The sequence below is a fragment of the Bos grunniens genome, chromosome 29 (assembly GCF_055505025.1).
Source record: "Bos grunniens cultivar Pamir isolate PY7600 chromosome 29, Bosgru_T2T1.0, whole genome shotgun sequence".
In the NCBI taxonomy this organism is placed as follows: Eukaryota; Metazoa; Chordata; class Mammalia; order Artiodactyla; family Bovidae; genus Bos; species Bos grunniens.
This window is the reverse complement of record NC_141193.1, coordinates 8,104,668-8,124,193: the sequence shown is the minus strand read 5'-3', so window position 1 is coordinate 8,124,193 and position 19,526 is coordinate 8,104,668. Positions and strand designations below refer to the sequence as shown.

The 19,526-nt window shown below is 57.1% G+C and overlaps 1 protein-coding gene across 12 annotated transcripts; it reads right to left on the bottom strand.

Moving 5' to 3' along the window:
• Positions 1 to 455: 455 nt before the first annotated feature.
• On the bottom strand, positions 456 to 19,326 carry MAP4K2 (mitogen-activated protein kinase kinase kinase kinase 2). 12 transcript variants are annotated; one of them, XM_086384975.1, is made up of 32 exons: positions 19,177 to 19,326; positions 18,975 to 19,032; positions 18,649 to 18,739; positions 18,498 to 18,562; positions 18,135 to 18,190; positions 17,771 to 17,818; positions 17,642 to 17,684; positions 17,203 to 17,275; positions 16,991 to 17,122; positions 16,854 to 16,916; positions 16,399 to 16,480; positions 16,200 to 16,307; positions 15,676 to 15,754; positions 15,302 to 15,360; positions 14,520 to 14,563; positions 14,400 to 14,438; positions 14,276 to 14,309; positions 14,067 to 14,172; positions 13,897 to 13,985; positions 13,780 to 13,821; positions 13,573 to 13,657; positions 13,400 to 13,479; positions 13,259 to 13,319; positions 13,059 to 13,176; positions 8,975 to 9,033; positions 8,772 to 8,875; positions 8,506 to 8,683; positions 7,678 to 7,746; positions 7,498 to 7,584; positions 7,182 to 7,252; positions 7,028 to 7,083; positions 456 to 873 (listed from the first exon to the last, which is right to left on the bottom strand). In XM_086384975.1, the coding sequence occupies exons 1-32, from the start codon at positions 19,270 to 19,272 to the stop codon at positions 741 to 743; spliced, it is 2,508 nt and encodes an 835-aa protein (XP_086241101.1). In that variant the 5' UTR covers positions 19,273 to 19,326; the 3' UTR covers positions 456 to 740. The 12 variants fall into 12 exon arrangements, 8 of the variants coding, with proteins under 8 accessions (XP_086241101.1, XP_086241108.1, XP_086241104.1 ...); XM_086384977.1 differs by lacking the exon at positions 456 to 873 and adding an exon at positions 1,165 to 1,385; XM_086384976.1 differs by lacking the exon at positions 456 to 873 and adding an exon at positions 6,429 to 6,936.
• Positions 19,327 to 19,526: the final 200 nt, after the last annotated feature.

Below are 19,526 nucleotides of genomic sequence, written 5' to 3'. Positions count from 1 at the left end.
CCTATTAAAGGTATTAATTTGAACAAGGGGTTGATAGGTATTGGAATTTGTGAGTTGGGTACAAATTAGAAATAATAGCAAGATAGCTATGTACATGGAGAAGGCAATGGCATCCCACTCCAGTACTCTTGCCTGGAAAATCCCATGGATGGAGGAGCCTAGTGGGCTGCAGTCCATGGGGTTGCTAAGAGTTGGACACGACTGAGCGACTTGACTTTGACTTTTCACTTCCATGCACTGGAGAAGGAAATGGCAACCCACTCCAGTATTCTTGCCTGGAGAATCCCAGGGACGGCGGAGCCTGGTGGGCTGCCGTCTCTGGGGTCACATAGAGTTGGACACGACTGAAGCAACTTAGCAGCAGCAGCAGCAGCTATGTACAAATCGCATATCTGGTAAAGGACTTTTTAATCCATACTCTCAAAACTCAGCAATAAGAAAACAGACAACTCGTGTGGTGTTAACTAAACTTATTGTAATCATTTCACAATATATGTGTATCAAATCATCACACAGTACACTTTAACCTTTCAATATGTTTTATGTCATTTGTATCTCAAAGCTGGAATTTTAATTCTATTTAAAAAAATATTTATTTGTGGCTGTGCTGGGTCTTCGTTGCCGTGAGCCGGCTTTTGCTAGTTGCGGCCAGTGGGGACTACTCTTCGTTGCAGTGCTTGGACTTCTTATTGCAGTGGCTTCTCTTGTGGGCATGAGCTTGAGGGTCATGGCACACAGGCTCATTGGTTGTGGTGTAAGGGCTTAGTTGCTCTGCACCATGTGGAATCTTCCTGGACCAGGGATGGAACCCACGTTCCCTTCATTGGCAGGTGGATTCTTGTCCACTGAGCCACCAGGGGAAGTCCGACAATCCTATTTTTAAAAGCAAAAGATTTCAATAGACACTTTACCAAAGAACATGTATACCAGCAGGCTTCCTAGGTGGCATGAGCAGTAAAGAATCCTGGCAATGTAGGAGACATAGGAGACGCGTGTTCCATCCCTGGGTCGGGACGATCCCCTGGAAGAGATAACAGCCTGCTCTAGGCTTCTTGCCTGGAGAACCCCATGGACAGAGGAGCCTGGCGGGCTACAGTCCAGGGAGCCGCAGAGTGGGACACCGCTGAGTGACTGAACACACACATGTATGCTGGCAGACCTCGCTTCATTGCATGTCATTTTATTGTACTTTGCAGACTGTGTTTACAAACAAGGTTTGTAGCAACCCTGTGTTAGGCAAGTCCGTCGGTGCCATTTTTCTAAAAGCGTTTGCCTCCTTTTTCTCTCTCTGTTACATGTTGAGGGCTTCTCTGGTGGCTCAGCTGGTAAAGAATCCGCCTGCCATGCGGGAGACCTGGATTCAAGCCCGGGGTGGGGAAGATCCCCTGAAGAAGGGAACATCACATGTTGGTAGTTCTCACGATATTTCAAACCGTCAGCCAGCAAAAAGATATCATTTGCGGAAGGTTCAGATGATGGTTAGCATTTTTAGCAATAAAATATTTTTAAATTAACGTATGTACATTTATTAAAGACATAATGCTGTCACACACTTAATAGACTTGGTATAAATATAATTGTCATATGTTCTTTAAAACCAAAAAATTCACAGGACTCCCTTTATTGCAGTGACATGGACTAAACCCATACTATCTCTGAGGTGTGTCTGTATATGGTAAATAAACATAAGAAAAGATGCTCAACATCATTAGTCATGAGGGAAATACATGTTAAAACCACTATGAGATACTACCACACCTATTCGAGTGGCTAAAATTAAACAAGAGGGACAATACCAAGTGTTAAGGAAGACTTGGAGGAACTAGAACTCTCCTGCACAGCTGGTTGGAATGCAGACGGTCCAACAACTTTGCAAAACAGCCTGGCATTTTCTTAAAAACTGAAGATTTTTTTTAAAAATCAGAATTGAACAAAAAAAATTTTTTAAGTGAAACAATACATACATGACCCAGCCCTTCCACTCAAAAGCATTTACCCAAGAGGAATGGAAGTTTATATCCACACAAAGACATGTATGTGAATGTTCATAGCAACTTTATTTGCCATAAATAGTCCAAAGCTGGAAACAGCCCAAATGTGTATCAACAGGCAATTAGCTAAACTGTGAAACATCCATCCAATGGAATACTACTTGGCAATAAAAGGAATGACCATTAATATATGAAAGAACATGGATAAAGCTCAAAAGAATGATGCTTAGTCAAGTCAAATAAAAAGAGTACATACCGTATGTTTCTATTTACATAAATTCTGAACTATGCAAATTCATGCCTAGTGACAAAACAGTGGTTACTTGAGGCTGGGGAGGCAGGGAGGAACAGGAGGGCCTGATCACAAAGAGGAAGAATTTGGGGCAATGGAAACATTTATCTTTGATTGCAATAATGGCTTCACAGGTATATGTGTGTGAGTCATCAAACAGTACATTTTTAATACATGCAGTTCACTGCCAATTCTACCTCAATAAAGCTGTTTGAAGAGAAGCAACAGAAGGCAGCTAGAGAGAGAGGGACCCGCCCAGAGCTTGTCACAGAACATTGGTTTCATTATCTCCACTTGATTTCATCGTCTAGGAGAGGACTATCTTGGCTTTTTGGTTTTCTTTTCTAAGCCATTACTGAGTTTTTTGAGTGCTTGCCTTAAAATATTTAAACTCATGTTTTCTAACATGGTTTTTTTTCTTCTGGATTTGACATGGCATGTGCTTGACTCTTTGCGACCCCACACACTGTAGCCCACCAGGCTCCTCTGTCCATGGGGATTTTCCAGGCAAGAATACTGGAGTGAGTTGTCATGCCCTCCTCCAGATCTTCCCAATCCAGGGATTGATCCCAGGTCCCCTGCATCGCAGGCAGATTCTTTACCATCTGAGCCACCAGGGAAGCCCAAGAATAGTGGAGTGGGTAGCCTATCCCTTCTCCAGGGGATCTTCCTGACCTAGGAATCGAACTGGAGTGTCCTGCATCGCAAGTGGATTCTTGACCAGCTGAGCTGCCAGGGAAGTCTGTGACATGACATGGGGGATCTTAATTCCCTGACCAGGGATGGAACTCATGCCCCCTGCAGTGGAAACATGGACCCACTGGACCACAGGGAAGTCCCTTACATAGTATTTGATACATACAAAAAGTTATGTGGACCCTCACGTGCATTAGGAACTGAGCTATAAATTGAACATCCATGAACCCCCTCAACTAGCCTGAGAACCAAGATATTACCTTCGCAAATTCCTGAGGTCCTTCCTTACCCCGGCCCCACTCCCCCAACAGGGACTGTCGTTTGAATTTTGTGCTTTTCTTCCCCTGATCTCCTAAGCGTTTGATCGTGAGTGTGTGTGCTCGGTTGCTCCAGTCGTGTCCAACTCTTCTGTGACCCTATGGACTGTAGCCCACCAGGATCCTCTGTCCATGGGGTTCTCCAGGAAATAATACTGGAGTGGGTTGCCATGCCCTCTTCCAGGGAATCTTCCCAACCAAGGGATCAAACTCACATCTGCATTTCAGGTGGATTCTTTAACAGATGGTTTAGTTTTGCTAATTTTTGCTATCATGCTGTGTGTCATTTAATGCAATTTGCTGTTTTCACTTGACATTACATATCTATGATTCATCTGTCTTGTTGGATTATGTGTATTACAATACTTCCAATTCTCCCTACACCCTGCAGGTTGATATAGGATATGGTCTACCTGGGGAAAATACAGCCCAGCAAGCTCACCCAGTCCAGGGACCCAACTCCAGGGTCTCCTTGTCAGAATATCACATTCATTCCTTCACTCAAAAAGCTTTCTGTGTACCAAGCAATGACCAGGCAATGGACATGCCACCATGAACACAGAGGATACCCCGCTGTCCTGAAGCACCCATCTGGTTGTTACCGCTCATCCTGACCCTCACTTGACTCGGGGTATGGGCCAGCTACCCAAACATGCTGGGGTGACTTGCCTCTTCCACTGACGCACAGGATGGCTTAGAGAGGCTGATCTGACCCATCCCAGAGGCTTCTGCCCAGGGAGGGCAATGTGACAGTAGCTGTCACAAGGACAAAGCCAGCTCTGACCCAGCAAGGCCACTTCCAGGAATTTATCCTATGGGGCACTTGAGTATGTACAGAGTGGCACTGGCTTAGCAGTATTTATTGCTGCATCATTTGTAATATCACACTAGTAGAAACAACTGAAATTTCCATCAATAGGATCTAAGGTTAATTCACAGTAGTTATGAGAAACCCATACAGTGGAACATCACTGGCTATAAAAGAACAAAGGTGGAGGCACTGATCATGGAAAGTTCTCCAGGACAGAATTTTTTTTTTTTTTGGTCATACTGCACAGTTTGTGGAATCTTAGTTCCCCAACCAGGGATCAAACCTGGGCCCTGAGCAGTGAAAGCACAGAGTTTTAACCACTGGACTGCCAGAGAATTCTCTCCAGCTCTCCAGGATAGATTTTAAAGGGCAAGATTAGGACACTGTGTGGAATATATCACCGTGTAAGAAAGGGGAAAGACGAATGCATGCTGAACTGCTTAAACATGCATGAGTACTTCCAGAGAGTTCATAAGTAACTGGGACCTGGATAGGAGACTTGTTATCTAGTTTGTATTTTTTTTTTTTTTAAATTGTGGGACTTCCCTGGTGGTCTAGTGGTTAAGACTCAGCGGTCCCTGGTCTGGAGCAGGGGGTGAGTTCCACAGGCCACGTGGTATGCTCCCCACCAAAAAAAAATCTATGTACCATGGCCAAGGATTATCTATTAAAAAACACACATAAAATAATAATTTTGGTCTTTCAGTGCGTATTCCCTGGCTTCTTGACCTTCCTTTGGCTGATAGCCAGCCTTTGCTGGCAGCAAATATTTAATCAAAGGTCCCTGCTTTTCCCCCGCCCTCTGCTTTTGCCACTTTAGTCTGACCACCCCCACTGCTGTAGTGTGCTGGGGGACTGGCCTGCCACAAGGTGGCACTGTCTGCTGCCTGCTGCTCTGTGGGCTGAAAGTCCCCCAGGGCACCTGGGCATCAAGGGTCGGGGTCTATGTCCACTGAGCAGAAGCTCACCTCCCCAGCCCTGGCACTCCTCAATCCTGCACCTCTGCCAAGAAATCTGGAAAAATGGAAGTTAGGGATCAAGTCCCTGTCACCCCCTCCACCTGGCCCATTAAATGCCCCCCAAGTGGGTGCAGACAAACTTCAGAACCTGGAAGGTGCCTCTTACCTTCCTTTGGATCTCAGGGAGAACACAGGAGCTGTGTCTCTGCTCCTGATCTGAGCCCCCGCTTCAGTTGAGAAACCCTCTCTTGTCCCTAAGAGAGCAGTCAAAGCTCTGCAGCAGGGTGGACAAGGGGACAGTGTGACAAACACGAGATGGCTCAGGGTCCCCTGCCAGGAGCACTAGGGACTGGGATGCCATCTACCCACCCACTCAGCATTTCATTCATTCATCAAATATTCGCCAATGGCCCACAGGTGCAGAGTTCTCATCCAGAACTTGAACATCAGAAGGGAGGGACCGGGCCAAACTGACCTTGGACCTTTGCTCAGGCTCCTCCCCCCAGCCCCAGGCCTTCCCGCCCACTGCAGCCTTGGTCCTGCCTCACCTACCCAAAGACTCTGCTCACGGGCAGCCTGGTCAATGCTTGGGACTACTTGGGGCTCCCTGGCCTGGGAGTGTGGCACTGTCTAAGAGGGACACGTGGAAGAATCACCATGGAAAGCCCAAAGCCAGCAACAGGTGAATGGATGTGCCCTCGAGATGCAGGCTCCAGCAAGGAGGACAGCTGCCCTCACTGGGGGCTGGCCCACATGTGGGTAGGGAATCCCTCTGGGAGCCCAGGAACTCTTGTTAAATGGACACAGGCTAATCTTCCCAGAGTCTAGCTTGATGAGCACGCCCGTGTTTAGTAATCCCAGCCTGACAGAGCAGACAGCAGGTGGGAGGCAGCCCCAGGCCTGGGTGCGGGATGCAGGTCACGACAGGCTGTCTCCACAGGCTGCAGCCTCCCTGGGGCTGGGTAGAGCAGCCCTGGGCTGGCCTCTTCTGGCTCCTTCGACAGGCTACCTGGTGGGCTCCCACATGGGACAGGGGTCCTCTGGATGAATCCACTGTTCGGCGCCTCCCCCGCCCCATCAGCATAACTCCTTGGCCACAAAGGAGACCTCACACTGCAAGGCAGGGGGCTCATCCTGAGCAGGGGAGCCCAGGACAACACAGCAACCCTGAGATCTCACGGGGGCCGAGGCCTCCCCTTTACCTCTGCCTGGCTCCCCGTGAGAGAGTCACCAGAACACTGGTGGCCCCCCTTCCATGTTTCATCCACAGCCCCTGGTGCCAAGAAAGATGCGCTGGAGGGAGATGTGGCGGGAGATGAGGCAGTGGGCTCAGCATCCCCTGACCCAGAGGGACCAGTGGAATAAAATCAAACCAGCTTTAATGCCAATATAGTCTCTCTTTTAAATACCATGTTCCCCAGGATGGAGCGCAGGGGCAGGCTCTTGGCAGGATGAGTGGAAAGGAAAAGTGGAACAAAATGGAATGGATAGCCCCGGGCTGCCCCTAAACTGCCCAGGGCCCTGCCATAGCGCTCCAGGGACCAGCTGCCCGCTTGGGAGGGGGATATGACAGCAGCTTCTTCTGGTCCAGTTAATTGTGGAGGTGTGGGCTACGGGCCCCTCCCTTCCCAGAGCCCCCAGACTCTTCTCAGGATTTCTGCCCTTTCAGACCAGCAGAACCAGGGCCTGAGCTCCTCTGATCTTGGAGGGGCCCCCTGCCTGAAACAACTGCCGCGTGGGGCGGGCAGGGGTGCCCCTGGCCAAGCCAGCTAGGTGACTTGCTCAGTAACTGCTCTGGTGGCCTGTGAGAATGTAGAGGTTGCTGTGAGCCCCAGGCTTGTCGGTGGGAATGCTCTCAAGGATGATGTCTCTGGAGAGGAGGGAGAATGGAAGTGAGCGAGGTGGGAAGGCGCATGGCACCGCCATCCGTGGGGCGGGGACTGATGGGCACCGTGTCCTACCTGTGGGCGCCGAGCACTCGGAAGATCCTCGTCTCATCTGTGATCTCCTGGGTCACCTGGGAAGAAAGGGGGCACTGAGGCCACCCCAGCGCACCCTCTCCTAGAAGGTGGGGACCACCGGGTGGGGAGGCCTAGACTCCCGGGTCCCCCTCACCTCATTGGTGTCCAGGCTGCGGCCCTGCATCCCATGGCTCCAGAAGGCCAGCACGCTGTCCTGCAGGCACACTGGGAAGGGCCGGGCCACCATCAGCCTCGTGCCTGCCCGAGGGCCACTGGTTCCCCCAGCGATGCCCCAGGCCCAGGTGTGGGTGGCAGACCAGACTGCAGGTGGCCAGGATGGCTCTCAAGAGGGGCTGGGGGACCTGCCTCCTTGTTCTGCTGCCAGCTCCGAGCCCCAGGGCCATATCATGCGCTCCAGGCTGGCATCTTCTGCATCCACCCCCCTCAGCCCCACCGTCCAGTTCACTCACCCACAGTCTCAATGGGGAAGTCAAAGGTCAGCACGGGCGCCAGTGTGGCCGTGGGCTCGCCCAGCAGGTTGACAATCCTCACGCAGCCTGCATAGGGCCGGGGTCGGGGGGTGCTGATGGGTGGGGGGGCTCCCTTACCACCCCCTCCAACACCCCAGCCCTGACCCCAGGAACACTCACGGTCAAAGCAGACCAGGACTGTGTCCCTGTCCACCTGGATCACCTGCTGGGCCGAGCCCGGGAACCCCTCTGCAGTTAGAAAAGGGAGACATGGCCTGGCTGAGCCACCAGCCCTGCTCTGGCTCCGAGAGGAAGACACGGGGCAGCGGGTGGGTTGTTAGGCAGCCTTCACCACAGGAGCATCCTGGGGGGTGTTATGACGCTGGATCTCACTGCACAGCTGGGGCACTGAGGCTTGGCGCCAAAGTGACCCATCCGCAGGCTCACAGGGAGCCGGGCTGAACCTCAGGGAGCCACAGGAGAGCAGGGACCCGGGAGTCAGGGGAGCCGGGCTTCAAGACTCAGTCACTATGTGACCTCGGATCTCTGAGCTTCAGGTTCCTTAACTGTAACCCAGGCATGACGATACCTACCTCACAGGGCCGTTGTGAGAATCAAGAGTAAAATCTCATGAGACCCCTGGCTAGGAGTTTGGGCACCGTATGGTCCAGGGCACCTTCCCCTTCCTTCACCCACCGCCACTCCCTTCACTCCCTGAGCTGCCCTAGCACCCAGGATCCTGCTTCCTTGCTCAGAATGAAGGCCTCTGGCTCCTGCCTTCCCCAGCTTGGCTGTCCTTGCAGCCCCCGCAGGGTTGATCAGGTTGTCTTAGCTGCTGAGCCCTTTGGTCTAGTGACATCTTCTATGGGGAGACCCAGCTGAAGGGAGGCTGGGAGCCTCGGGATCCCCAAGATCTCCGTGGAGCTGTAAACTGTGGGGCACTCTCTGTGCATACATATCACGTGCACACACACACTCATTCACGCAGAGCCTGGCCCTCCAGCTCACCGGGTGGGATGAGGATGTCCGGCGTCAGGCCAGCCTCCAGTGGTAGGACGTGGAACAGGACGCGGCAGCCGGGCCCCTCAGGGCCCTCGGCCCCCACACACACCTGCGGGAGCTCCTTCCCGTCCAGTACCAGCGGCTCCAGCATCCCTGCTGGGCTGGGCAAGGGGCTGGAGAAGTTCTGGGGGCAGCAGCGGCACTCAGGTCTTTATTTCCTCCCCCACACCCCTCTGCTGCCCGCCCAGGGGGTCCCCCCACCGGCCCCGCACCTTCAGCAGCAGGAACTTCTGCAACGGCTCGTACCACTGCAGCAGGAGCAGGCTGGAGGGGAGCGCGGCCAGCAGGAAGGTGCTGCCCGTGTGGGGGTTCCGCACTGCGGGAGAGGAGGCGGTGGGCCCCGGGGCTGTGCCCGCCTGTGCCCAGCTAGCCCCGCCCCGCCCCTACCTCGTCCCACCCGCCCCCCAGCTCTTACCCACACGACACTGCAGGCAGCCTTTGGTGTCAGGAATCTTGTTGGACAGGGCAAAGCGCCTGGGGGGACAGCAACCAGGGCAGGTGTCCCCGGCACCATCCTGGGCAAGCCCTGACCCCCCGCAGAGCCCTAAGGATGAGTTCTAACACCTTCCCTGCCTCACAGGTGGCAGACGGAGGCTCTGGAAGGCCAAGTCACCTGCTCGAGTAACTGAGAAGCGGATGTGATGTTGGGCCCGTGGCTCCAGCACCCAAATTGACAGACTGGAGCCTGTACATCCAGACCAGGGGTTTGGCTCACAGAATTCTCTCTAACCCTGACTGGGGGGCAAGGCACTTGACCTCTCGGTGCCTCAGCTGACTCCTCTGCAGATGGGGGTGGGGGGCGTGCAACCGTGGTACCCACCTTGCAGGGTCACAGTGAGGTTTGTATGAGTTAACTCAGCAGAGGGCTTGCAGCAGAGCCCGCATAACAGGTGCCCTCACAGAAGGCTAGCTTTTCTCATCCCCTATTAATACTTTCCCACCTATTTTCAGTCATTGAAAATCCTTTTTAAGGAAAGGAAGGATCCAAATGCTGTTGTTGTTTAGTTGCTAAGTCATGTCCAACTCTTTTGCGACCCCATGGACTGTAGCTGGTCAGGCTTCTCTGTCCATGGAATTTCCCAGGCAAGAATAATGAAGTGGCTTGCCACTTCCTCCTCCATGGGATCTTGCCAACCCAGGGATCGAACCCACATCTCCTGCATTGGCAGGTGGGTTCTTTATCATGAAGCCACCGAGGAAGCCCAAAATGAAGAAATTAGGGTGTGGGAGGGCTGGGAGTTGATTCAGGCTCCAGCTCCTCCTTCAGCCAGAGCACTCAGGGCCAGTTCCCACCCCACACGCCGTATGTCACAGGTGGGCAAGCTGGCCAGAGGAAACAAAGACTCGCAAGAAAACGGCAATCACTGGGCCCTCTTCTGCTTCCACTGGCTATTACACGGGGTGGCCAGTGGGTGGCTTCCTTTGGTGCTGAGGGAGAAGTAGGGTCCTTGCTCTGGTTCCTTGCTGTCCCCCAAGCCCTCAGGGGAAGTTCCGAACCCGTTTCTTGCTCTGAGAAGCAGGGCAGCATGCCAGCAGCCCAGCCACCTCTCCCTGTGACCCAGGGCCCATCTGCACCCTCTGCTGGGACGTGGGGCCTGCCGAGGAAGCCAGCACCTCTCTCCCTGCGTTTGCTCCTCTCTCCCCTGTTCCTTCCACTCTCTTCCCAGTTGGCCTTCAGATGGGACAGAGGCAGATTTTTTTATTTGTTTCTTTCTCCAACAATTTGAGATCTCCGCTGTGACTTCCCGAACACACACCCAAAGCTGCCTGTGACTTGGGGCTGTATTGGGCCTATTTCCTGCAGGTCCCGGGCCAAAGCAGAGGTTGGCCTGGGACTGAGGTCAGGAAGCTCCAAGGCCACTGGGTTCCCAGCGTGGTCCTCGAGCGAGACTACTGCACGAAGAGCCTGGGCCCCTCATCTCCTCGGTGGGTGTAGCCACGGCCCAGCCTCCCCCACCGTCCCCACCGGCTTCCACCACCCACCTGGTCATGGCGAATTCTAAGCCCACAGCCCACCTACCCGCTCAAATCTCAGGGCCACCCCCCACTCCCTGACAAGAGCTGAGGCCTGACTTGTACATTTCAAACTCGATGTGACACCATTGAATTCTGCCCCACCCGCAGCTGATGACAGCTCCATCCTTCCGTTGCCAAGGCCAAAACCCTGGAGTCATCCTTGACTCCTCTCTTTCTCTTCCATCTACCAACTGTCAGGAAATCCTGTTGGTCTGGCTTTCAAAATATAACTGGAATCTGACTGCCTCTGTCCTCCTTCACCGCTACCCTGGCCCAAGGCGCCATCACGTCGCACCAGCCTCCTGACAGGCCTCTGCTTCCACCTCTATCTCCTCCAGCCTCCTCCCAGCACAGCAGCCAGACTGACCTGTGAGAACCTCAGTCAGGGCGCACTCAGTCAGGGGTAAAGGCTGCTCTGTGGCGACAGGGCCCTCGGAGGCCAGCCCCTTCTCACTGCCCCCGTGTGGACCCCCTGACTCCCGGCTGTTCCTCACACGAGCAGGCCTGGCCTCTGGGCTCAAGCCCCGACCCCCCAGCCCCCAGATATTCTCAGGACTCACTCCATCACCCCCTCCAAGTCTTTGCTCACCAGCACCCTCTCAAGGACGTCCTTCCTGCCCACCCTTTGAACACCGCCTCCTGACCCTCCACGTCACCACTGCGCTGCCTCCTTCCTCGTGTCCATTGTTGTCTGTCCCTCTTGAGAGAGAGTCTGAGGAGTACAAGGGTCTCTAGTTCCCAGGAGGATCTCACACCCAGGAGGCTGCCTGGCACATACCAGGAGCTGTACGGCTAAATGAGGGCCCCTGCCACCCGTGGGCAGAGGAGCCTGGCAGGATACAGCCCATAGGGTGGCACAGAGTCGGACACGACTGAAGAGACTTGGCACGCACACACCACCTCATAAACACACCTCAAGCCTGCTCACTGGGGGTCTCCCAGTCCCTCCCTTCCCCTCACGCACACTCTCATTAGTCCCCACATCCCGTCAACCCTACTTCCTAAATATTGCTCGGGTCCGTCCAGTTCCCACTGCTGTCCCTCGTCTCGGGTCACTACACTGGCCTCCCTTCCAGGCCCTCTCATCAGTCTCCTGCTCCATTCATCCTTCCCGCTATCACCACAGCCGTCGGCAGGTGCTCCTGTGTCCATCTGCCCAGACAAGCCCCTCTCTCCTTCCCCAACTCCAGGAGAGGGCGCGTGACCCAGGCCTGGCCCCTGGCTCCTCATCCCGTGGCTGCAGTGACCAGCCCAGAAGTGGGCACGGCCCTCAGCTAGGCCCGTGAGAACTGGCCCCAGCCCGTGGTGGGAATTACTTGGAAACAGAGGTTCCAGTTCCACGGGTTTATTAGCTAGTGGATCACTGGGTGGACCTGCAGGTAGCTGTCACTGGGCAGGAAAGCCTACTTGAGGATGTAGGTGACGAGAGGGAAACAGAGCCAGGAGACGCAGGAAGACGCCCAGGGTGCTGCTGGCGCCGGGGCCCAGCTGGGCCTGCAGCTGACCCTACTCCCGTTACTGCTACATGTTACTGTTGGTCGCTCAGTCCTGTCTGACTCTTTGTGGCCCCATGGACTGTAGCCCACCAGGCTCCTATGTCCATGGGATTCTCCAGGCAAGAATCCTGGAGTGGGTTGCATTTCCTTCTCCAGGGGATCTTCCCAACTCAGGGATCGAAACTGGGTCTCCTGAATTGCAGATGCTTTCTTTACTATGTGAACCAGCAGGGAAGCACCAGACCCCACTCCTACCCAAGGCATTAAATTCCCTTTTGTGCTAAAGCCAGTGAGTGAAATCATCCGCAACAGGAAGAGTCCTGACTGACATACAGAGGGATCCTACTAAGATGCTCCCCGTGCCGCTGCCAGTCAGACAAAGCCCAGATCCCGGCCTGGCATCAAAGGCAGGGCTCTGCCACCTGTACCGCTTCCCCTTGGGCTTCTCCCCCTCCCCTACTCAGCCCAAACACCTTCTACCTCCACAGATCGCCTAGGAAAATTCACACATAATTCACACATATTCCTTCCTTGCTGGAAGGCTGATCTCTAATGCATCTGCCTGGAAGACCCCAACTCCCACAAGCTCGTCTAGCCTCTCTGAGGCCTCCCCACCCCTCCCAGCTCTGGCTCACCCCAGAGCTGAGTGTTAAGGACTCATGGGACTTGTCCCCAAGCCCAACCTAAGAACTGGCATTTCCCAGTGCTCAGGAGACATTTGCCCCACAGCCTACCCACCACAGTGCCAAGGGCTCATCTGACATAGTCACATCCACTGTCTCCTTCCCTCCCGACAGGCCTGGGGGCAGCAGGAGGGAAGGCTACCAGCGGGGCTGACCAACGAGGAAACCAGGCCTCAGAGAGAGGCCAAGTGATATGACTAAGATGCCAACCATGTCAGGACCAGGAAAGGCCGTGTTCCAGCCCTGGCTCTGTCCCTCCGTCTCCCCTGGGTGCTCCCATCCCTGTAGGGCCAGGGTTGCTGACCTGGGGATGATGCGCTGGGTGAGGCGGTTGGTGGGGATGGAGAGGGGGACCTGCTGCTGTAGCCGCCGCTGTTCAAACAGGCCTGGGAGGTCATGGGCCCAGATGTGCGTGGATTTCCCTGTGGAGGGACGTGGCGGAGGTGGGGATCAGAGCTGGTGGGCAGGCCGCCAGCCCCGCCCCCTGCCCGTCCCACCTGGTACCTGAGAGGGACAGGAGCACGTTGTTCACGCAGTAGAGCCAGGCGCAGCGGTGCGAAATCAGCTGAGGCCACAGAGCGACAGGCAGATAGCGTCAGCCCCCGGCCCCGGTTCCCCAGCCCTCCCCTGCTAGCCGGGCCTCACCTTCTCCAGTGTATCCTCATGCAGTTCGTGCAGGTTGAGGGTATAGATGCCCTCCTCGGCTCCCACCACCAGGAACTGGTCTGCAGGTTGGGGCATGGGGTCAGAGGTCAGCTACATCCCCGGGCCCAAGCCAGGGATTCCCAGTCTCCTCCCTCCTCCCTGGCCCTGCCTACCCCGGGTGACAGGGTGAATCCAGGTGATAGCGGCATGGATCCGCAGGGGGCAGCCATTGAAGACCTTGGAGAAGCAGGCGCCCATCTGGAGAGGAAGCAGGAGGCTGATGAGGAAGTTAAGGGGCAGCGGGGGGCGGTAGTGGGGGCGGGCAGCAGGTGGTGGGGCAGCAGGCAGCCGGGAGGCGGAGCTATGAGACAAACACTTACGTGCACCTTGGGGGTCGGGGGGAGCCCGTGGCAGGATGACCTCTGGGAGGGAGGAGAGGAGTCAGGGTCTTACCCACAGACTCCTGCCTCCCCCACCCTCCTTCAGCACCCCCTCACCTCAGGATCTTCCCGGTGCTTCATGGTGGCCCAGGCGGTGGGGAGCAGGGGAGGGCTGGCGGGGCCTGGGTGCGGCAGGGGTGGGGTTCCTGCAGGCACAGAGCGGCGGCCGTGAATTCCAGTCCCAGACCACCCCGGGGCCGGCCTCCTGCTCCCTACAGCTGGCTCACCTGGGAGGCTGGGGTGAAGGTCCTCGGCTGGAGGCTCAGTGGGAGATGACCCCAAGAACGGGGCCCTCTTGATGGTTCCTATGGTGTCATCTGGAGAGTCCAGCTCCTGGCGGGAGGGTCAGGGGACCCAGCCCAGCTGTTAGCAAGTGACCCTGTAACCTACTCCCAGCCAGCAGCACCCCCACCCTCAGCTCCCCTCCACTCTGAACCTGGAGTTCCGAGGCCGGCCGGATGGTCAGGCTCCTGTTGGGGACAGATTGGAGGGAGATGAGGTGTGAGATACGATGGGGTCATGAGCCCGGTCCCCACCCTCTCCGGGCTCCGGGACCTCACCTTTCCTCCAGGGCCTCCTGGACTGACTGCAGCAGGCTCCTGGGCAGGGATGGGGAGGGGTCAGAGGTCAGCCTGCCCTCCTGCTCCTGCCCCCCTGCAGCTTCCTTCCCCCTCACTCACCCACTCAGCTCCTCCTTCCCCAGCAGCGTCCACTCCTCTTCCCACTATGGGGAAACCAAGTCAGAAAGGCCGGGAAGGAGGCAGAGAGACAGACAGGCAACGTGAGAGGGCGCTGGAGAGATGGGGGAAGAGAGAGAGAAGGCAGGCAGGCAGACAGACAGATGGAAAGTGAGATGGTAACAGGCAAGAGAATCGAGAGAGACAACAAGAGACAAAGAAACTGTGAAAGAGGGACAAAGGCAAAGAATGAGAGGGAACAAGACAGTGAGAGAGACAGGCACGGAGAGATTGAGACTGTGGAGGCGAAGAGAGACGCTGATAACAGAGACAGCGAGAGAGCAGAGACGGTGAGTCAGACAACCCAGCAGCCACAGTGACTGAGGCAGAGAGGAACGTGCCGAAGGAGGTGGCGGTGGGGGGGGGTCCTCCAACTCGTGACAGGCCCACATGTGTTTTTTGGCCATGCTGCATGGAGCACATGGGATCTTAGTTCCCCAACCAGGGATGGAACCCGCACCCCCTGCAGCAGAAGCGTGGAGGCCTAATCACTGGACCGCCAGGGACGTCCCAGGCCCTCCACCAACTGTCCAAAACGACCTGCCCCAGGAAGGAGCCCCAGCCCTCCCGGTCCCTGCGCGGACGGGTCTGTTAGAATGGCTCTCCCGGGCCTAAGGGCCAGGCTGCTGCGGCTGTCAATGCTCCTGGGTTTGAGATGCTTGGCCACCTGCAGAGCTCCCTAGCCCTGCCCCAAGGACCACCCAGCCACACAGCCAGCCCCTCACCGGCTCATTCAGTGGGTCTGTTTCCTTCCTGCGTGGGGCGCCGAATTTCACCTGGTGAACTGGGGGCCCAGATCCAGGGGTTAGGAGGCCAGAGACTCAGGACTGATCCCTAAAATCACACCAACTCCACACACAGCCCCCCATCAACTCCACACACAGCCCCCCACCAACTCCACACAGATAGCCCTCTGCCAACTCTCCCAATTCTATACATTCAGCCCCCTCCAGGCAAACACAAAGCGCCCCCCAAGTCCACACTCAGCCCTCCATCACCAAATTCACATACATAGCCCCCCAATCCACACAGCCCCCACCAAATCCATACACACAGCCCCCAATCCACCCACAGCTCCCCCTCCCAAAAACAGACTCACACTGGATCTCCGAGGGGGTCCTCTCGGCTGGGCCATGCTGCCCCCGGGAGTGAATGGTGTCCGGAAATATGTCATAAGTCTACAGGAGAACACACACGGTGGACACACGCCCACACTCACCTCATACTAGGTATTCCTTGAGGTGCTTTATACACACTGACGTGTTTGTATTCACAATAATGCTCTGAGATTACCGTGAGATTAAACGCACCTTCCTTTCACAGATGAGAAAACCAGCACAGAGAGCCAAGGAACTTGCCAAAGATCACAGAGAAAACAGGTGACTTAAGTTAAGGACCTTCAGTTAAGGTGGCCCTTAACTTCACAGGGCCAAGGGCAAGAACCTATTGGAGTGGGCGACAGGGATGCAAACTAGCTCAGGGAAGATTCCTAACGCGTGGGCTCAACCAGACCGAAGCTCCCTGTGCTGCAAACACACGAGCTGAAGGGACGTGACTGAATCACCTCTGTACTCCTCAGCCCCAGACCAGGCCAAGACCCAGTCCCCAAGGGCTCTCACTTACCTCCAGGTCACAGTCTTCTGGAGAGGGGGTTCCCAGGTGGGGATCATTGGCCTTGTCCAACAGCTGTGTGAGGAGAGCCCGAGGCAGGTGCTGGGTCGTGAAGGGGTGCTGGAGGATGGAGGGGGGCGCAGCTTGGTTCCTGGCCTCCAGTCCCTGCTTCTGAGCATCAGGCCCCCTGCTCCCCCCTCCTGCCTCCCACCTGCAGAAGCCTCTCCGCTGTCGGTCTCTTCTTGGGATTCTTGGTCAAGGCAAGCTTGAGGAAGTGATGGAAATTCTGGGTCCTAGTGGGTACAAGAGCCCCCCCGCCCCAATCCCGGCCCAGGTTAGCCCTCAGGCAGAGTGTCCTGCCCCTACTCCAGAAGATTCTGCGGAGCCTGCCCAGGGAGGGGCCAGCTTGAGGCCACGGGCAGCTGGCCTGAGCAACACTGCTGTTGCGACACGGCAGCGCCTCCATTATCAGCCATCTGCCTTTCTTCCTTGTCCACACGGGTCCCCGGCGTGGAGGCAGGGCCCAGGCCCCACTCCTGCAGACAGTCTGTGGAGGCCCAGGAAGGGCAGACCCTCAAGGCTGCACCTGGGGAACCGGCAGATGGCTCCTCCACCCTCATCGGGCTGGACTGAAAGGGGGGCCCCAGCAGGCGATGTGGCCCTTACCAGCGAGTCTTGTCTCTCAGCTTTGGCGGCTGGAAGCTGCTCTTCGACATAAGCATCAAGGCCCTGTGGAGACCACAGGTCAGAGGTCAAGGGTTACAGGGTTCTTGGCCCAGGCCAGGGGCAAGTGTTCTGCTGACCTCATGGGATGCAGGTGGAAGAGAGGCGGCTGCAGCTCGCCCAGCTCGATGGCAGTGATGCCCAGGGCCCAGACGTCACACAGCTCATTGTAGCCACCTTTGCGCTCCACGGCGGCCACCTCTGGGGCCATCCTGCAGGCAAGGTCACACATGAGATGGCCAGGGGCCTCCACGCATGGCCCCTACCCCCTCAGCCAGAGGCGCAGCCTCACCAGTATGGAGTCCCAATGAAAGACCTCCTCTTGGCCACAGACGCTGTCAGCTCGCCTGACACCCCGAAGTCAGCTGCAGGGAGAAAAGCCGCTCTCACCCCACCTCAGGCTGACACTCCCCACCCACGGCCAGGGCACAGGCTCAGGATGCACCTGGCGGGGCTCAGACAGCAGGGGGCCCAGGCTCAAGGCCAGGCCAGGTTCCCTCCTGGGAGGGGTCGACCACCTTGTAGCCCTGACCCAGTGCCCGGTCCCAGGTTAGACTCCATACAGACCCAACCACATCCAACTTTCCAGCAAGAAGGGAGAATGGTGCCACGTTCTAAACGGGGAAACCGAGGCTCAAGTGGTAAAACGACTTGCCCGAGGACAAGCAGGCTCCCAGACTCCAGGAGCTCCCACAGAACCCTCGCCCTGACGGTGTCCCCAGGGTACTGACCCAGCTTGACATCTCCCTGGAGGGTGAGGAGAAGGTTGGCTCCCTGTGGGAATGGAGGAGAGAGAATCCCATCTGGTGCCCCCAAGAGTTCCCTCCTCCCTCCCACGATGCCCTTGGCCAGATCCCTACCTTGATGTCTCTGTGGATCTTCCCCTGAGAATGCAAGTGGTGGAGCCCCTGCGGACAAAGAGGAGCCCCTGAGAGCAGCTACCCCGTATATCTCCCCTCTCCTGAACCCCCTCAGGCCTGGGGCCCCCCACCCAAGCAGCTTCCTCCACCCCTCTCCCCAAACAGGAAGTGACTGAGCCAAAAGGGAAATGGGCTGCTTCCGGCAATAGGGCTGGGGCCCCTTCCCCCCCAGGACCCACAGCCCCTCAGGCAGCTCAGCCTGAGGGACTCCACCCACCCCACCCCACCCCACACAGGGGCCTGCTGGGCTGCCTGCCCTGCTCCTGGGGACGAGGGGTGTGAACAGTCCTACGGGCCCAGCTACCTTCAGTGCCTCTCGACAGACATAGGCAATCTGCCGCTCCTCCAGGGGCCCGGTGGCTGCAATGGAAGGGGTAAGGGCTGGCTTGGGGGTCTAGCGGGGATATGCTGACCCACCCAGCTCCACCCTGTGTAGGGGAAGCAGCAGGCACTGCTGGCGAAAGGAGAGTTGGCCACATCCCCTTCCGACATAGGGTAGGATATACAGCCCAGAGAAGGACAGCATTTTTCTCAAGGTCACACAGCCAGTGAAGAAGTGGAGAGGGGCCCAAGTGCAGGGCCTCAGCGCTCTCCTCCTGCCCTATGTTGGGGTAGGGGGATGGGAAGAAGGCCGTGGCCCTCTGGGGCCTGGAGTCCTAGCCCTCACCGTGGTAAATCTCCTGCAGGGACCCCCCTCCGCAGAACTCCATGCAGATCCACAAGCGGTCATTCCTGGGGTGACACAGAGCTGGGGTGGGCACATGGCAGGGCCACATGGGGGCTGCCTGGGGGCGGGCAAGGGGATACAGCAGCCTCACCTGAGGTAGCTGCCAATGTAGGCCACCACATTGGGGTGGCGGCACTCACGCAGGATGGTGATTTCCTGCTGAAGGGAGCTGATGTCGTCCCCTGGGAAACACAGGGCATCATGAAGGGCGCCGCCTTAACTCAGTGCCCCATCTGCAAAATGGGCACAGAGTGCCTCCTCTCTTCAGGCCAGACAGGTGCCAGCCGACAGTACCTCCTGGGGCCTGCCTCTCAGCGGGGGCCTCGGAAACGGCAACTCTCCGCTCCTTACACCGCGCCCGCCCGCGCCGCGCTCTGCCCTCCCTCCAGCGCTGAGGCCCTGGCTCCCGGCCCTCACCTGGGTCTAGCTTGACTATTTTGACCGCGGCCAGTTCGGACGTGACCGTATCGCGGGCCTGCAGGGGCGGAGGGGTTGAGAGGGATGAGGAGGGGGTGAGGAGGAATGAGGAGGAGGCGGGGCCGGGGGCCAGCTCCCGCAGCAAGACGCAGAGCGCGTATCCAGCTCTCAGCTCTCCCGCCCGGCCCGCCGCCCGGCGCACCTTGTAGACGTCGCCATAGGTCCCGGCCCCCACGCGCTGCAGCAGCTCGAAGCGGTCCCGTGGATCCTGCAGCGACACGTTCTGCAGCAGCGCCATGGCCCGGCGCCGGGCAGGCGCGAGCTGCGGAGCCGGCGCGGGGCGGCGCGGGGCGGGGCGGGGCGGGACGGGCGGGGCGGGGTAGTACCGCCGGGGCGGGCGCCGGTGGCTCCGAGGCCGCGGGGGCGGGACCGGGCCCCAGGGCGGGGCCAGGCCGGGGATGCCCCGCCGCCCGGCCGGGAGGAGGCGCCCGCGGGACCGACCCTTGGCGGCAAGGGGAAGCCCCAATCCCGGGAGGAGCGGGCGGCGCCGAG